At 38.8% G+C, this 18,840-nt stretch overlaps 3 protein-coding genes across 4 annotated transcripts in view; 2 read left to right on the top strand and 1 right to left on the bottom strand.

The window, feature by feature from the left end:
• The first annotated feature begins 532 nt into the window (after positions 1-532).
• znf319b (zinc finger protein 319b) lies at positions 533-7,262 on the top strand. The gene is made up of 2 exons (XM_039647904.2): positions 533-880; positions 2,820-7,262. Exon 2 carries the CDS (start codon positions 3,003-3,005, stop codon positions 4,821-4,823), a length of 1,821 nt encoding a protein of 606 aa, XP_039503838.1. The 5' UTR covers positions 533-880; positions 2,820-3,002; the 3' UTR covers positions 4,824-7,262.
• Positions 5,979-10,265, bottom strand: cfap263 (cilia and flagella associated protein 263). Its single transcript, XM_039647905.2, has 8 exons — positions 9,962-10,265; positions 9,610-9,724; positions 9,233-9,394; positions 8,990-9,145; positions 8,674-8,910; positions 8,127-8,234; positions 7,718-7,873; positions 5,979-7,507 (listed from the first exon to the last, which is right to left on the bottom strand). Exons 1-8 carry the CDS (start codon positions 10,033-10,035, stop codon positions 7,397-7,399), a joined length of 1,119 nt encoding a protein of 372 aa, XP_039503839.2. The 5' UTR covers positions 10,036-10,265; the 3' UTR covers positions 5,979-7,396.
• A 2,000-nt stretch (positions 10,266-12,265) lies between these two features.
• Positions 12,266-18,840, top strand: part of csnk2a2b (casein kinase 2 alpha 2b) — a 12,160-nt gene continuing 5,585 nt past the window's right edge. For both annotated transcript variants that reach the window (XM_039648111.2, XM_039648110.2), the window contains exons 1-3: positions 12,266-13,213; positions 17,430-17,541; positions 18,537-18,638. In XM_039648111.2, coding sequence (XP_039504045.1) covers positions 13,110-13,213; positions 17,430-17,541; positions 18,537-18,638 — 318 coding nt within the window. In that variant the 5' untranslated portion in view covers positions 12,266-13,109. The remainder of the gene's footprint in view (positions 13,214-17,429; positions 17,542-18,536; positions 18,639-18,840) is intronic.

Here is an 18,840-nt window from a genome sequence, read left to right as displayed (position 1 = left end):
CATTAATATTTTAAATACATTTTCCTAGATGTTGTTTATTCAAAGCATGGATACTTTTGTATAAGTGCGTAAGAACCGGTTCTTTTAACGAACCGTTTGAAAGAACCGATTCAATGAATGATTCTAATAACAAGAAAACAAACGGTGCTTCATCACAGCGTCCCACTACCGCAAATATTGATTCATATGGTTCCGACTATTTTGCATTCCGCCCTTTAAAAAAAAGAAAAGAAAAAGAAAGAAAAAAATCGCAGCTGCAGTCAACATTGCATTTCTGCAATGATAAACACTATACGTTTATACGAACAAAATGTTGACGTGTATTGTCTTATTAAAGCTTTATACTAACTATTATCCTGTCACTACAATAATTCCCCAGAAGTGTTCTAATAAAATTGCCCTATAACGTTACCCTAAAACAGTAATAGAGACATTTTTGTGGTAATAATGGCGTTTTAGTACGAATATTAGTATATAAATAAGAAAATAATAAAATTAACGAAGTTCCGGTATGTTTTGTGAGGATGCCAATTATGTGTTATTCAGGTTCCCGTGCGGCTGTCGGTGGTTTCGGTGGTCAGCGTCTAAGCCTGAAATAAAACGCACTATGGGTCGGCCATTCCCCACCAGTCAGCTCCCCTAAATGTGCTGCAAACGCCGAAAAGACTCGTGTCGGGGTTTTATGGAGCAACCCAACCGAAATCCGGAGAGTTTGCAGGGTTATCGTGTGTTTTTGCAGGCACTGGCCAGGGGTGCGGCCTAGCAGAGACCGCGGATCGGTCGGAGGGTTTAAGGCCTTCAGAAAATCATTATAAGTCTTTTCTTGATTGAACTTCTATCCCTGAGAACAAACATGGGTGGAATTCACTTCTGAAACAAGGTAATATGCATATCTAAACATATTTTAGAAGGATGTGTTTGTGTGTGTTGCAAAGCTACTGTTAGCCAGCTTGCAGATATTAGTTAACGTTAGCCATTTTTGCAAAGCTATGTTTTTATGTTTTCATCCAGGTGTCTTAGAGACATCGCATGTTCTATAAGTTAAGCTTTTGGCTACTGTGTTGTACATAAATATTAATTCTGCTTAACGTTTAAATTCTGTCACCGGCTTTAATTCGCCGCTATAGAATTGTGTGTAAACAAATGAGCAGCAAACAGAAGCGCCAAACGTTTTCTTTATGTATTATTACATTTTCTTAATTATGCATGCATGCTTGGGACCAGCTGTGCCACTTTTATACACATAAGTGACTGTTAGGCAATAGATTGTGTCTCAAAAACTAACGTTAGCGTGCTAATACTTCACTTAGACAGTGATTGGGCATCGTATGCTCGCTTGTCCCACAATGCTAGTAGGTTGGTGGGCAAGTCAGTCTAACTATCCAGCATGAAACATGAGGTGTACCAGACAGATACTCTTACCTTTGTTATCACTAGGATAAAGTTTGTCAGATTTATTTGTTTTTCATTTAATTTATCAATATAATATCAATAATTTGTTATTAGTTTATTAAGTGCTCGGATACGTTTATAGGTTTGTATAACTTGGAGTGCATTGGTGGAAATTATATAGATCTCCTTACAGACCAGGTAGATACGACTCAAATCCAGAAGTTGCAGTAAAGGTTAAGGGGGTTTTCATTCCTTATGTAACCAACTATATCAAGAAGTGGTTCACATGAGTGCCACTATCTTTTTTTCTTTTCTTTCTTTTTTCTTTTCATTAAAGCCTATTTTGATGCCTTGCCAACAGTCACTGGCACTCAATGATGACTTCTATTCAGTTTTATGCTGCAAGCTGCTGTTAGTTTTAGGCCTTATTGTAAAATAAGGTTATATTATTCAGTCCCAATCAGACCAGTAGTTGAGATTTTTTTATTTGTCTTGCCATTTTTAGTGGAAACTCACATTTTTATTTTTATCAATGTTTTATATGCCAGAAAAGTACATATTTTTCATAGAACGTTATTTTCTAGGTTTAGTCTTAATTGCCGTTTTAAATCAACCCTGAAATATTGCAAAATTATATTACTCTGCAAAGGTGGGCCAGCTACTAAAGTGGCATTTAGGTGTCTTTACACCAACTGTTTATATGCTGTCTATAGGTGGGTCAGAGCAGGCATAATTTAGCATGGTTTTTATCTGGCATTGCATCTTTACACTGAATTTTTGTCAGACAGAAAGCAGGCTTAAAGGGTTAGTTCACCCAAAAATGAAAATTCTGTTAGTATTTGAATAGTTGAAATAAAGTTGTTATTTTTGTTTGTTTTTGCGCACAAAAAGTGTTCTCGTCACTTGATAAAGTTAAGATTGAGCCACTGTAGTCACTTGGACTATTTTAACGATGTCTTGAATAACTTTTCGAGGCCGGCACGTTTCAATTCCTCAAGAAGTCTATGGACTAGTATGCAGGAGTGATCCAGCTCTCAGATTTTATCAAAAAATATCTTAATTTGTGTTCCGAAGATGAACGAAGGTCTTACGGGGTTGGAACAACATGAGGGTGAGTAAATACTGACAGAATTTTCATTTTTGGGTGAACTAACCCTTTAAGTTGGAAGGGTAAAGACACGTTATGTCACCCAGTTAGAGAATTTTACCTTGGTAAAATTTAAAGTACCACAATATGCAACAACAATATTACATTTTATATTATTTTAAATTTGAAGTCATCAACAAATGTATGAGGTTGAATTTGCCCAAAGCTCTTTCACAGGCCTTCCTTTTTTGTGGAGCACTGCAGTGTAAATGCCCCTAAAGGTGTGTGCTGGCTGTGCAAGTTTTTCATCCAGTTTTCTTGTTTTTATTTTTTCTTACAGGGCTTTACCAAGGTGATGAAGAAGGTCAAGGTCCTTTGCACTTGATGCTCACATCCATGTCAGTTCTCTGTTTATAGCTACTTCCTTTCCCATCCGGGTTAGTCCAACAATCCCTTCCCCCTGAATTCATCCAGAAAGAGGTCCAACTACGGCTCAAAGCTGAATCCATACACCCGCGCACGTATGACGGAGGCATGGCAGCAGCATGCTGTTGCCCCGCCTCCAGTCGTGCACACCATCCCACCAGGGGCAGACACACTGGGCTGCACCGTCTACGGCATCGTCCTCCAGCCGGACGCGGCATTGCAACAATCGCAGCAGCAACAACAACAACAGCAGCAGCAGCAGCAGCAACAACAGCAGCATCACAGTCAGCAGCAGCATCCGGCACAAGCGCAGCAGTCCTCCTTGCATGTGGGGAGCGAGGGAGGACACAAGTGTGGTGCATGTGGCCATGACATCTCCCATCTGGCTAATCCACATGAGCACCAGTGCATGGTGAGCCAAGATCGTTCGTTTCAGTGCACGCAGTGTCTGAAAATCTTCCACCAAGCCACTGACCTGTTGGAGCACCAGTGTGTGCAGGTGGAGCAGAAACCTTTTGTGTGCGGAGTGTGCAAGATGGGCTTTTCGCTGCTAACTTCTCTAGCGCAGCATCACAATGCCCATAACAGCGGAAACCCCATGAAGTGCTCCATATGTGAAAAAACGTATCGACCGGGTTCTGGAAACGCCACGCCAACTTCGTCAACGGCCAACCCAGGGCAACCATCCAACGACGAAGCTTCGTCTAGTGGCAGCGCTGCCGTCGGGACATCAGGCCAGCCTACATTCGAGCCTTCGCAACCTGACAGGCCGTACAAGTGTTCGGTGTGCTCCAAGGGCTTCCGTCACTTATCCGAGCTCACACGTCACGAACGCGTCCACACAGGCGAGAAGCCGTTTAAATGTGAAACATGCGACAAAAGCTTCAGCCAGTCCTCTCATCTAGCCCACCACCAGCGTACCCACAGCTCCGAACGACCATTCAAGTGTGCGGTGTGCGAGAAGAGCTTCAAGCACCGCTCCCACCTAGTCCGTCACATGTATGCCCACTCGGGTGAGCACCTTTTTAAGTGCAACCTCTGCGAGTTGCACTTCAAAGAGTCTTCCGAGCTCCTCCACCACCAGTGTCAGCCACAAGGTGCTCGGCCGTTTCGCTGCGCCACTTGTGGGAAGGGCTTCAAGCGTCCGTCCGACCTGAGACAGCACGAACGCACCCACTCGGAAGAACGCCCGTTCCACTGTGAAGACTGCCAGATGAGCTTTAAACAACAGTACGCCCTGGTGCGCCACCGACGCACGCACAAGGCCTCCGCCGACCGCCCCTTCAAATGCAACCTGTGTGACAAAGGCTTCCTGCAGCCGTCCCACCTGTTATACCACCAGCACGTTCATGGCATGGATAACCTCTTTAAGTGCGCCTCCTGCGGCAAGGGCTTCAGTCAGTCTGGGGAGCTGCTACGTCACAAATGTGGTGAGGCGTCCTCGACGCCCACAAATCCAGACAAGCCCTACAAGTGTGACGTGTGCGGAAAGGCTTACAAAAAGGCCACCACGCTCCAGCGCCATCAGAATTCCCACTGCACCGAGAAACCTCTCAAATGCTCGTTGTGTGACCGGCGCTTCCTGTCCTCCTCGGAGTTCGTGCAGCACCGATGCGACCCAAGCCGTGAGAAGCCCTTGAAGTGTCCTGACTGCGAGAAGCGCTTCAAGTACTCCTCAGAGATGCAGCGACACAGGCGCGTCCACACCGGAGAGAAGCCCTACAAGTGCGCAAGTTGCGACAAGGGTTTCAAGCAGCGTGAACACCTGGCCAAGCATCAGAGCGTGCATGCGAGAGATGCCCAGTTTAAATGTGTGTGGTGCGGAGAGCGTTTTGCTGATCTAGGAGCCCTTCAAGAACATACTGTCCAGCACACTGCTGAAGGTAGCGGGTACCCTGTGTCTTCTCTCATTCAGTAACTTTGTGTCCCCGATTACATTCACAGAGGTTTTAGGAATCTCGGCAAACTTCCCCAGTCAGAAAGAATTTTTACAAGGCCCAGTAACCTCATAATACCTCATTTTGTTCTAAAGATGCTTATACTCAACAAGTAGTTACTCCCTTTTTGATGTCTAGAGGCATCATTTAATTGGGTTTGATTGGCAAACAAAGATGAATTATTGGTTGTTGGTTTATATATGAACCCTGGGAGGACAGAAACAGATCTTTGAACTCTATCCCAGAAAGCACTGTGATCCTAGTACAGTAGGGCAGCATTTGCCCTGCTTCATGGCTCCTTGGCCAGACATGGCTCACAATGCCCTCCTTCAAGATCTTTAGAGCACAAGACAAAAGCGATTTGATCAGTCTTCTTGACCCGTCATATAGAATCAGCTCCGGTTTTTAGTATCGCATTATAGTACCTACTATAGTTGAGATACTGCTTACTGTGTGCCTCTACAAAAGCTCTCTACTTGGATCTCTAGCCTTTGATTTTGAGTACATTGTACGCACATTGAGAGCACCTCCAGCAGCCTACTGTGTGCATTTAGTTCTCCCCACAATTGAAGACAAAACAAAAAGGGGGAAAAAGTTGTGCTGTTATAAACTGTTGAAACTGTCTGTTTATGTCAATGTTGACGTTCTCCTCGTGGCAACTAATGGTATGTACCAAAAAACATCATTGTACTGTACCACACCCTAAACGGGACAGATCGTTAACCAGCAGAAATATAATGACCTCAGACGGTCTCTACATTTCACTGAGATTATACGTAAATATATAGAATCTATATAGAAATGTAAACTTGCATACAAACAGTTCATGTTACCACCAGAATCAGTACAGTTGTCCTAAAAATTGCTTAAAAACCTGAAAAGGTTTCCTGTATTACTGTATGTACATAGTTAGTATGTATACAACTTGTTTAACAGTTGTGTTATTAGATATTGCATTGTCTTTCTTAAACTGCACCAGTTATAAGTAGCTTTTCATGTTCCAATTCATACATTCTTTACTTCTTTAATTCTTTTCTGTTATGCCTTTTTAAAGTTAAATTGAGCCTCTTTGTAGATGTAGTTGGGATTGTTATTGGTGTAGTCAAGGTTGTGTGAAAGTTTAGTCTGTTTTTATAAAGGTTTTTGCCCCTTGCCCCCCACCTTTACAGGACTTGTGTATTTGTTGTACAGTACCCTAAGTGTCATTCTATGTCTACTGTATAGATTTATCCATGTGTTTGATCTCTTATCTGCCAACTCCATGTCTTGCCTACAGTCATCTGCCTTTTGCAACATGACGGTGAGTCTTTGTTTCCCTGTTATTTTCTTTTATAAAAACTAGAATCAAAGACTTTCAAAATGTATTTTCGGCTTCCCCCAGGATCCAGGAGGGAAAGTAATAGTTTTGGGCCCTTTAAGGCCTCGATTTAAACGCGCGTCATTCAGATGTTTTTGTTAGTGAATGTCTGTGTTGCATACTCATCCAACGATAATGTTCTTTTGAGAATTTTTTAAAACCGACTTGTATAGAAAAATATGTGTATATATTTATATATAGACATATTTGAGTGGTACTCATACAAGAGTAATCTATGTTTTGTTTTGTTTTTAAACACATGCTCTCCTTGTTTTAATTTTAGAAGAATCTACCACTTTTTGTAATGGTCCACAAAGCTGAATTTTAATAGAACTGTTCAAGTCTTGATTTGCCTACTTTTTTATTTTTACTTTACCCCTCCCACCCCATCGCAATTTCCCATCATCCTACATGGGGCAAAATGACATTCTTGGCTCTGTTGCTTATGCAGTATTATATGTTGATTACTGGCCCTTGAGGTTCATCTCCCTCTTGCAGTTAGGTTTCGCCTATTCCTACAGGGTTAGAGGTGATGGTGACACTTTGGCCTTAAGCAGGGATGTCTAGTTTCTCCACAGAGTCCTTGGCCTCCAAATTGTTTCCCCTTTATAGTATCTATTTATGCAAGGGGCTTTTTTTAAAGCATAGGCATTAAGAATGAATGAGCAGTTGGATTTCATAAGTATGTTGTTTTTTTATGTTTTCATGTTTGTACATTAATTTTTTTATTAAAATTGTTTAAAATCTCCATAAATATCTATATTCTTGGCAGACGTGTCAGGACCACAGGGGAACGTCGACCTTCGATCGACGACCTTCTATGGTTTTGAGACCTCTCCACCCTGTGCATGCTTGCTGTGTTAGTTCCTGTAATCTGTTCCAAGTATCTGTGCTTCCAAGCGCACATACTTATCCTTAGCTTTTTTTCCCCCCCAAATTGTAGATTGTGAATGAGCTAGTAAAAGAAGTTCATGTGGCGGTTGATGTGACATTCATGCTAAAATATCTGTATGTAGCATTTAATATACACAGCACTAACTAATAAACCTTTTCATTAATAATGCATTGTTGTTTGTCATTTCTATGTGCATTTATTTTCTTTATATTGATGCAGTTTGTGTTTTAAGCTGAAATTCAGCAGAAGATGCTAAATGTATGGTCATCTTCTTGGGCATTGAGGTTATTTAGGACCTCATATCAGAACCCATACAATCCAGATTCTGTGGCTGAATGTCGTGCAGGAACTGGTCTGGCTCCAGCAGCAATCCGAAGCTTGTCCCAGGATTTTGTGTGTGTTTTTAATGCCATCTGGAAATAAAAAAATAAAAAAAACACACAATTAAAAACCATAAAGAGCTGATTAATTCTAGAAGTGTCCTATGACCATGTCTTTAAATAAGACATGGTCATAAGACAATATATATATATATATATTATTTTGTCTTGTGTATATATATATATATATATATAGAAGGCAAAATAAGTAGTAATAAAAAAATAAAGGATAAGAGCCCTCACCTCTGCAATCTCCACCTTGCGTTCCCATTCCTTAACACACTTCTGCAGCTGGCCATGGGACTCTTTAACCTCGATGTATTGTAGGACATTTGGTACATGATAGTCGGCCAACTGGCCCCTCAACTTCTCGTTAAGAGCCTCTGCTTTCTTTCGTTCCTGTCAGGAAAAATTAAATCCATATTATGGCTTTTGACCAGTGGAGTCCCATACCAATTAGCACAAATACCTTTTAGTTGGTTTAGCCTTATTTTGATTTTTTTTAAGTGTCAATATTTGGTCATTTACTGCCATGATGTTGGTTTCTGGCTCAGATACTCAAAGCTCTTGAGGAGCTTTATGGTGTTTTTTCTACAGATCTGTAAGTTCAAGTTCAAGTAGGCCTACATAGAAGGAATTTCATTATCCTGACCTCCTCCGCTTCCTTGATCTCCTCCTCAATCTTAACCAGTAACTTCCCCCGTGAAGCAATGTCACTGTTCAGCACATCTGACTCGTCTGTCAAGGTCTGAAGCTTCTTCTGCAAGAAGGGGACATTGAAAAAAATCTCTAAACCCTTTAGGCTGATAACTATAATGATAATAACGATAAAGATATAGTTCTAAATATTAAAGAATAACAGAGTCCACACCACAATGGCGCAGAGACACAATCAGAAAGATTTTTTCTAGCTGATAAAAACATTGACAGCCAATCTGAATCCATCCTATTTTAAAGAGCTTGAGCATTTAAAGCGACAGATGACCAGCCTGCAGCGCGTGCTTAGAATAAACAGATCTGTAGTTTGTAGTTGTCATTCTTGTTATGAACAGGCTTGTTATGAACAGGCTGTGTCCACACTTTTAGGTCAACACAAGGCCAAGAGTTCCCTATAGTAATAGCATTGTAAGACCTGTCCTAATACTGTGGCGTGTGGCTTAACAAATAGGTGATATGTTCTATGGTTAACCAAGAATCACCTTATTAGAATTCAAGGCCTGCAAAGTATTCCCTGCAACCATTTTGAGATCCGAATGTTCAAGGTTTTGCTTATCCAGTTGTTTACGAGATTTGCTGTTCTCAAACTTGAGCAGCTCTAAGTCCAGCGACGTCAGTCCCTCACCCATCTCCTCCTGTTGCTTTAGCTGGACCTGTAGTTTTTTCTTGTGTGCGACGAGTGCTGCATTCTTCCGATGCAACTTCTCGATCAAGTTCTCCTGGAAAGATGGCACTTTATTGGGAATTTAAATCACAACTCTTGTCAGAATAAACCTGCGACTCGAAGTTTTCTTTTACCTTGGCCCTTATTCTGTCCTCAATGTATTTAATGACCTTCTCAGCACTCATCGTCAAACACTTTTTGTCCTGCAGTGCTTTATAGATGTCGCGATCAAACTGGCAACATTCTTTTTTAACCTCCGCCAAGTGGATATCAGTTTCTTCCAGGGTTGCCTAAAATGGGTAGAATCAATTATATAAGCATGTGTAATATATTTGTGACAAAGCTTTATGAGATTGTTCCCTCTCTTGACTAATGACCTTGTAATTGTCTAGCTCTCTTTCTGAATGGTCTTTTGCTCTCTTCATATCCTCAGTCATCTGTTTAAGCACGCTTTGGGCGACATCACATTTCTGTTCCAGTGTCAGGAGCTGTTGCCTCTCTGGAGTGCTAACTTTAGTTTTAGTTTTCCTTCCTCGACTCTGGAATCAAAACATTGACAATGAATAAATGAACATCATGCATGTACCACTCATAAAAACACTCCTGTTTTTTTTTTTGTTTTTTTTTATTATTATTTATATATATATTATTATATATATAATATTATTATATATAATATTATATAGGCCTATATATATATATATATATATATATATATATATATATATATATATATATATATATATACACGTACCGTTGCCATTTCCATCCGTGATGTTTCAAAAGCCTCCGATTGAGTCTGAAGGTCCAGTCGACTAATATATTGCTCAAATATACCGATCTCTGCTTGTAGCTCTGCATTGGATCGCCTTAAATGTAGAAAAATACAAATTAATTGTTTTTTACATGAATTACATAAAATACAATATTGTTTGCTGATGCAACCAGAAATAAAAAGTTCAGAAACCACGTTCAGTTAAAATGCGGCTGGTCCTAACTGGCCATTAACCAACTAAATTGAAACACTTTTCTTTTTTCCTTTTGGCAAACATGACAGCAAGATTAAGTCAACATTTGAAATAGAAAAAAAAGATTTTATAACTTACTTTAAGTCATTTACAAGTTCAACAAGTTGGTTTTGATCCGTGTCGGTTTTACTGTGCTCTGTCGTAGCTGCCATGGTTGCTTGTTGCTATGGTTTCGTACACCCGTTTGTTTCGCCCTTAACCCTTCGATGTCCGCACCAAGAAAAAAGTGATGGAAATTTTCTTTGTTTGCATTTCTTATCTTCTTAGGTCACTAGTAACCACACTCAATGTATTTATTTTTCAACACATCCTATATATCGGCCTCTACCAAATGGTTGAGATGTCACTTAATGGTAAATGGAACAGGTATTCTGTTTGCTACTGGTTATGCGCATGTGCAGACTCAGTTTTTTTTTTTTTTTAACATAAGGTCAGTTTTTAATGTGCTATAATGTAATTTCCCTTTAAAAAATGCTCACTACCATATGAATATTTGTACGGTAAGCCAGCTGAACAAGAATAACTGAAAGTTTCAGTTATTAAGGAAAGATGTGCTTTGACAAGTGAGTCAAAGATTAATATTTGATGATAATTTTTACTTTTCACAACGTTTTAAAGATAAAAACAGTAGTCAACAGTATACAGTAGCTACTCATAACTTAGAATTGTATTATAATTGTATTTCATAAAATATTAATCAACATTTTCTGTGATCGATTCACACTATGGTAGCATTTTTCGACAAGGCAGCACAAACACAGAACGGAATTCATACACTTACTTCGCCATGCTTTTTCATTGCCCATCATAATTTATGATCAAAACCTTTTCTAGTCTTGACAAAACACATTGTCAGAAAGGTCTGAATCTCAAGATTCCATATTTTGAAACAGAAGTCATATTTGGACAGAAATGTATTAATTACAGCAGAATGCATACAATTAAATTCAATGGAATTTATGTCATTTTTGGTATTACGCCTAAACAAAATCAATTTTTGTAATATCAATTTCAAATTTGGAACACAACTTGGTTAGATAGGCTATATGGCTTTGATTTTATAGTAATTTTATAGGAAAAAAATATTTTGTAAAATATATATTTTATATATAAAAGAAAAAAATATGTAGTACAGTATATTTGATTTAAAGTGAAAAAAAAAATAACTTCCATAATTTTTTCATACTTTAATTTTTAAGTGCTTTTACTTCAGCAATTATCTGCAGTGTTTTCTTTAAAACAAGACTAAACTTAGGTCTTTATTCCGTACAAAGCATACTTGAATTACAACCAAGTTTTAATAGTGCTTGCCATTCTCAAAAAGGGAGGTGATAGTTAACCGTTATGTGCCAAATCTCAAACTCAAAATGTGCTCAACCGTTTGGTTCAGAAGTAAGTTAAAGGGTTAATAAATTATTGGTAGACTACTAATCAATACACACATACATTCATTATCCATTGTTGTGAAATTCTATCAAAAACGCAAAATAAGCATGTTTTAATATGAATTTTAATTTAGGGTCAGATTGTAGCAATGTCAGACAATGTCCACCATAATTAGGAAAGACATTTAAATAAATTAGTAAATAAATAAATAACATCAGAATTGTTATTTATTATTGAGAACAGTTCTCATATAAAGACATTTATACATTTCTCTTATAAACACATATATACATATTTCAATGGAAGATCTGCCGTCTACATAGAAATATACATGCTTTTGAATTAAAGCCCTCTTTACAGCAGTGAATGAAACGATGAACACAGCCACACATTTCCTCAAAATGTCTGTTAGACATCAAACGGAAGTCAAATATGGGCGCATAGCAACGGAAGGACATGCCCAGTGACCATGACCATTAGATAATACATACACACAGATGCCTCATTAGCGTCTGTAAACCGTCCGCCATACTGGAACGGTCAAAGCCGGTTCGTAAACACTCGAGAGCAACCGTAGTTATCCACATTTACTAATATCTTAACTGCAATAGAAAGATTAGAAGATGATTTTCATAGAATTTAGTTTATCGTTAATGTTGCACAACTCTGTATATCGATATTATATATTGAGCTATAAAAACACAAACAAATACATTATTACCTCTGAAAGGTTAGTCCATTTTGAATGGAATGCATGTAGGCGGTTTTTAGAACCGTATACCCTCTGATATGCTGCACAATACTGTCACTTTTTCGCTGGAAATGTATTTATTTTTTTAGTGAGAATGATGAAGAGCGTCATGTTGACCGTTCCAAAACGGCGGAGGTGTCACCGAGTTTGGAGCTGGCGCATGTGCATTCTACTGATACACATCTATGGCCATGGCAAATTTGTACTTCCGGATTTTTTATGCTAATTGATAAAGCTATCTTGCGCTTCCGGGTCAAATCGTTCCAGTCCGTTTTTTCCTGCAGCAGCACGGGGGGATTGGTCCGGAAAACCCGAACCCCGATCACAAGCAGAACGCTGCACGGGATTATAAACGGTTTTCGCGATTATTGCACAACGACTTTACGCAAGCGACGTCACGGTGAAACGGGTTTTCACTGTGGTCCGGTAAAACATCGATCTGTAGTCCACCGCCTCTCCCTCTCTTTCTAACCAGTCAATATCCTGAAGCTCAGGAACTGATTAGTTATATTCTACTCACTTGCGGTGGACTGTATTTTCCAACATCCATTTGCTACAGATTGAAGACTGAGAGAACACACATCCTGGCTTTTTTTTTCTCTCGGATCTTTATGCTTTGGATCTAGGGATTTGAGGCCCCTTTGGGGTGGTGGGGGGGTTTAACCCACAATAATTAGATCTAAACAAACCCCCCCGCCTAGGACTCAGTCTATTTTTAAACCAAATAACTTTTCACTAAACTTCACACATACAGGTCCAAAATAGACCTTCTAGACTCTATATATTAGCATCTTTGTATGCGATATTAGCACTGCCAAAGCATTTCACACTCTATCCACTATCCATCTTCACCCCCGGATCTCCAGGCGGTCTAAACACCGCCGACAAACCGGGTAACAAGTGCTGCTCATCGGTCACCGCGCTCCATCTTTTACGCCGCTGATATCAGATATTACACGCCCGAACCGGATACCATCAGACCCCCACCCCCGGGGCTGGTCTACATCTGATCAGTGGTACTCCGTCTGTGTGTTTTGGATTGGATTTGGCGATCGGATTTCTCCTACACCCTGAGCCCCGTTGCGCGCCATGCCCGGCCCGGTGGCCGGTAGTAAATCTCGGGTGTATGCCGATGTCAACACTTTGAAGAGCAGGGAATATTGGGACTACGAGGCCCATGTGCCCACCTGGAGGTGAGATATTTAAAGCTATGAAAGTGCATCATCATCTGATGTTGTGTTTCAAAATGCCTAGTGAGCTGCCTACCTAGGCGCGTTCACGTGCATAATTTTGTGCATGTATCTGCTGATTTTCTTTGCGCAGTGGTTCACATTGTAGGCTCGATATCGATCGTGCTGGGAAAGTCATCAATCTGTGTGATCGAGCAGCCTCTGTTTGAGAGCTGGTGATGAGAGGATGACATGAACGGATTTACAGATTCAGCGTTAGAGAGCAGTGTGTGTCCTCCTCAGCATCCGCAGATTTTATGCAAATGCACCGATTCCCTCAAGTGTGCAATCCACATCCAGTAATTACCATTCTAAACTAGCGCACTAATAGAACATTTAGTGGTTTTAATGGTTAGATTCCTCTGGAGCAGTTAATGCGTTTCTGTTTTGCACAGTGCACATATATAATTGTGCAGTCGTTATTTATTTCTTTTATATACTTTACTGTGGAACCCAAAAGGAGGATTTATCTTATTAATCTCCATGCCAGCTCTTTTCCATACAACGGAACTGATCAGTGACTGTTAAACTCCCCCCAATTTTTTTTTTTTTGGACAAATATTTTTGTTGGGGGTCGAAATTAAGTCATTATTAAATGTGACTTCCAGTTTGAAATATGCAGAATGGAAAAATACATTTGAGGATTTAGCTTTTTATGCTGTTTTATTATTTTTTAAGATTAAAACATTATTGCATGAAACAGAAAGCTGCATCAAAAATAACAATAAAATTCATTTAAAACCAATCCTTTAAAGAGGACCTCTGACCTATTATGAAAAATTCACTTTTACATGGCTTTTGTGTGTCGGCAGCGTGTACACATCCACCCTATAATAGTACAAATCCACCCACTCCTCCTTATTTTAAATCCCACTTTAGTCATAATCATTGAACAACCTTTTGCAGATTGTAGCTTTTGTGACATGATTAGACCCCGCCCACAATTACTGATGGGCTCTGCCCTATTAGCATAGACCCTGCCCAGTCCCACTGTAAAAAAAAAATATATATATATTTTCAAGATTTATCATCACATTTTTTTCTTTTGTCAAATCAACTTAAATCATTTATTTAGTTCAGATAACTTATTATTTTGAGTTTCTGATGATTAAATCAATCTCCTTCATTGTATAAACTCACTTTTTCCATTTCAATCAACTGAATGAACTGAACTGAAATTTGAAAAAAGGTGACATAACAGATGTATTTTATTAATTATCATTGGTACAATTTTTAAAATTGCATAATTTGTTAAAAGGGATAAAATGGTACATTGAAAGTGTTGTTTTTGTTACACGGGCGCCGCCATGTTGGATTTCAACATTCGACTACGTCACTGGCATGGTAAGCCACTCCGCTGCCTACCCGCACCAGCAGAACAGCCGTAGCTTGTAAACAGTCTGAGGCGCGCTGACATGGCTGAAGAAACAGAATTTTTAGCGACACACTATCTAGAGATATGTACTTTCGTCAATGAGTACATGAAACGTCTGACAATGTCTGCATTAAATGTTTTATTTACACAAGTTACAAGTTCAACACATCACGTTAACGTTACACGAATCCTTGATATTCGGCTGAGGGGAAAAGATTCCTGATGTGTAGTTCACGGTAAAGGATGGGATTCTCCTTTCTAAATGCACCCTTGCACATAGAGTGAACTGCCAGTACGCTGTTAATCTAAACAGTCTGAGAAAAGTATAACAAGTTAGCCCAGCCGTCGCCTATTCGTAAAATACCCTGTTACTGATGGGGCGCTCGCGTCTCAGCTCGGACATCCATTAGAGACAGCATAGCCTCCCCCAACACGTTTCTCTCACCGAACAGCATCCGAAATGAACGGTGCATGATGGTGATGCATTTTTCGCCGATCAATAAATGTTTCAGGTTGACCTCTGCAAAAGATCGACTCCTGTGCAGTATGCATACTCCACAGCGCTCGCGCCCACAATCACTTCTCCCCAAAAACGATCCTGTACTGTAAGTCAAGTGAAGCCTAAAACTGATCGTCCTCCATGTGGTGGTAGTCAGACACTACCGGCCTGTCCCTCGCGGGCTCAAATGCGTAATCCATGCCGTTAAAAGTGCTCATTTTCGTCTGTGTATATGGGACCTGCAGCTGTTGTTTATGGTGCTCCGCGGGTCCTACCATGCCAGTGACGTCATCGAAACTGCCAGCGCTAACAAGCGCAATTTTGCGTTGCTTATAAAAAGCTATATTAATATTTTTTATTAAAATGTTTAGTGTAATTTACTTTTAATTGTCATAAACAACACGTTTTCATCGTCGATTTTTTTCAGTTCAGTTCATCTTTAAAGTTTTAAAGCAGCCAGGTTACTTAATTTTAGTTATAGTCCCTGTGAAATCAAAATTGAACCTATTTACTTTGTTAGCGCATATTACTAGTCTTGTGGTGAACAATTAATCCGTGCAAGTGAATATATATAAAACAAATGTTTTACCTTGGTAATCTTTAATCAAAATCTGAAAAGTTACTTCCGGTCTGGAACGGTTTCTTTTTCTGATGACGTAGGTTTCACAGCTTGGGTGGGGAAACGCTTAACCACTCCCCTCAAACCGTTAGTTTGCTATGAGCGAGAGATGGAGAGGAGGAGCGCTAGAGTAAAACCCTGCCCTCTGTTCAATATTCCGTTTCACTTGGAAATACGTCACAGCACTGGAGAAAAATCGTTTGCAACTTCCGGTTCACGGGGACTTTAAACCAATAATATTTTTTTCAGTGTATGTTTACATCCTCACCAAAGCATTTAACAGCTGCATAAGAAATGTATTCTAATTAAAGCTGCTAAGTTATTAAATCAAGAGGAGCAAGTGATTTTCATTTTCTTTTGTTGTTTGATTCATATTAACAGCATATCAGTTCATTTTAATACACAATCCAATTATACACGTGATTTCTTGATGTTTGATGTTCAGACATAACCGACTGTTTATTGGAACTTTGTGTGTTTTTGACATAACATTGCGTGTTTTTGACCGTTTAAACACAATAAGACATGAAAGAGAACTTTGTTTAACACTCACGGGACGCACCGTCTGACATCCAGCTTTCTGTGCAAGTAAACATATCAGAAGTTTTGACTTTATGCCGATAATTCATTTTCATGATGTTGAAGAACTGTGGTGTCACTTGAGCGTGACCGCGATAGAGATGATAATCAAAACGAAACAGATGTTTTTGGCAGATTATCCAAGACACAAGCTGTACAGGCTCCGCCCTCTTCTGGAAAGCGGGGTGGGAGCAGCAGCTCATTTGCATTTAAAGAGACATGCACAAAAACAACATGTTTTTTAATGAACAATCAAAAATGGCCTGGGCATTTAATTACAACATGATATAATAAATGATCTGTGGGTTATTTTGAGCTGAAACTTCACAGACACATTCTGGGGATTCCAGAGACTTATATTACATCTTGCAAAATCCCCTTTAAACCAATCAATTAGTGGGCGATAATGTTTTAGATCTCTACTATTAATCTTAATGTGGCCAAGTGTCTATTTTGTTAGTATTGTTAACTAAAACCATCAAAAAAATTAATTAATAAATATAAATTATATTAAATTTAAAAATCTTAGGCTAAATGAAAACAATAAATCTTGCCTTGGGAATTAAGGTACTAAAATTTCCAAAACAAAAAGTGAAATAAATAAATTAAAGCTAAATCGAAAAATACTGATATTCAAATGAAAATATAAAAATAAAAGCTTATTCAAAATATATGAATAATACTAAAATAAAACTGTTGGATTTCTTTTTAAAACCTATAGATAGTACATTGTAATGCAATAACTGTATTTGTAACAGATTTCTTCATCATGTTAGGCTATTTTGATTTGCTACACAGATAAAAATATGATTCCGAATGGGCAAAGCTCTGTAAGAATAGTGGCATTTGCCTCATTATTGTAGTTAAGAGTTTCTGACAGCAGACCATTGCTTAAAATGTCGTCTTTGGCTCCGTCCCTCGGTAGAGACGTCAGTCAGCCCTCAGCTGACAGGGGAAATGATGGGCTTGGTCATTTTCACAGATGGTTGACTGTTTCAGCCCCCTTCTTGCTAGCAGAAGCCGTGTGTTTGCGTTCTGGGCCGGAGATGTTGGTTTCTGCTGTAGATCCTCTATCTGACTGGCATGTGAATCTGTGTACCACCTGCAGTAACCAGGAGGATTACCAGCTGGTACGGAAGCTCGGGAGGGGCAAATACAGCGAGGTCTTCGAAGCCATCAACATCAACAATAATGAGAAGGTTGTGGTCAAAATCCTCAAGGTGAGAGTTTGTGTGCATAATCAATATGACCCTTGTCAACTACCTATTTAGGGTGACCGAATGTTGTCATTAGTTGAAATGTTGTGGTAAATTTAATGTAGATAATGTAGATTGTTTGTTCAATATGATTTCATGAGCTTGATGAAATTTCAGTGTAAATAGTTGTATATTTTTGATTTTATGCTCACCAAGGCTGCATTTATTTCAACAAAAATACAGTAAAAACAGTAATTATTTCTGAAAAACTTTAGTTTGCTGCCCCTCTATCATAGTTCACCCAAAAATGAAACTTCTGTTGACAATTACTCACCCTTAAGGTGTTCTAAACCTGTATTCTGGGTGAACTATCCCTTTAAAATAACTGTTTTCTATTTTAATGTATTTAAAAAATGTAATGTATTCCTCTGATGGCAAAGCTGTGTTTTCAGCATCATTACTCCAGTCTTCAGTGTCACATGACCCTTCGGAAATCATTCTAATAAGCTGATTTGATGCTCAAGAAACATTTTTTTTTAAATTATCTTCAATTTCATCAAAACTGCATATTATTTTTGTGTAAACCATTTTTTCAGATTCTTTGCTAAATGGAAAAGCTCAAAAGAACAGCGTTTATTTGAATCTTTTGTAACATTATGAATGTCTTCACTTTCATTTTTGATCAATATCCATGCTGAATAAAATAATGAATTTCTCTAAAAAAAAAAAAAAACTTTGAATGATAGTGTATATACACTTAAAAAAAAAGATATGAATATAGACATAGGCATTTAATATATACATTTACATTTTTTCTCTTCTGAAAAAAATATCGATGACTCATCTTGCACTCTTGGGCATACCCAGTGTTTTGTCCAATCAAATGCTTTCTAGAATGAGAATGTACCTTCACTTGTTATTCTCACTAGCAAGCAATAGCAAATGATATAAGCTAAAGGCTATTGATCTTTAAGGATGAGTAAGTTTGTATATTGTTGTATCATTGTTTTCTAAAATAGCCTGTCAAGAAAAAGAAGATCAAGAGGGAGATCAAGATCCTGGAGAACCTACGAGGAGGAACCAACATCATTCAACTAATGGACACAGTAAAGGACCCTGTGGTATGTTCTCCATCTCTCTCCTCTTCCAGTGTTGATATTTGTTAAATCAGGGTTCAGTTTGTCCATGGAGGACTTTGATTTTCTCTCTCTCTCTAAACGATTGTAGGCAGACCACATTTGAGACAAATTGCTTTTTCTAGTTTACAGGACAAAATTTAGTTTTATCAGTGAAATGACCAAAAATATGATTGGTAATAATGTC

Source organism: Pimephales promelas, chromosome 25 (genome assembly GCF_988280905.1).
Source record: "Pimephales promelas chromosome 25, fPimPro1.hap1.1, whole genome shotgun sequence".
Lineage (NCBI taxonomy): Eukaryota > Metazoa > Chordata > Actinopteri > Cypriniformes > Leuciscidae > Pimephales > Pimephales promelas.
Note: the sequence above shows the minus strand (reverse complement) of the source record. Positions and strands in the feature narration are given on the sequence as shown.

Bases quoted from the DNA above. Each gene is read 5' to 3' on its own strand.
- znf319b (XM_039647904.2), top strand. From the start codon at position 3,003: ATGACGGAGGCATGGCAGCAGCATGCTGTTGCCCCGCCTCCAGTCGTG.
- cfap263 (XM_039647905.2), bottom strand. From the start codon at position 10,035: ATGGCAGCTACGACAGAGCACAGTAAAACCGACACGGATCAAAACCAA. The intron at 7,874-8,126 runs GTCAGGATAATG...TTTTCCTGACAG, and splicing joins AGATCAAGGAAGCGGAGGAG to GAACGAAAGAAAGCAGAGGC. The intron at 7,508-7,717 runs GTGAGGGCTCTT...TTTTATTTCCAG, and splicing joins GCAAGGTGGAGATTGCAGAG to ATGGCATTAAAAACACACAC.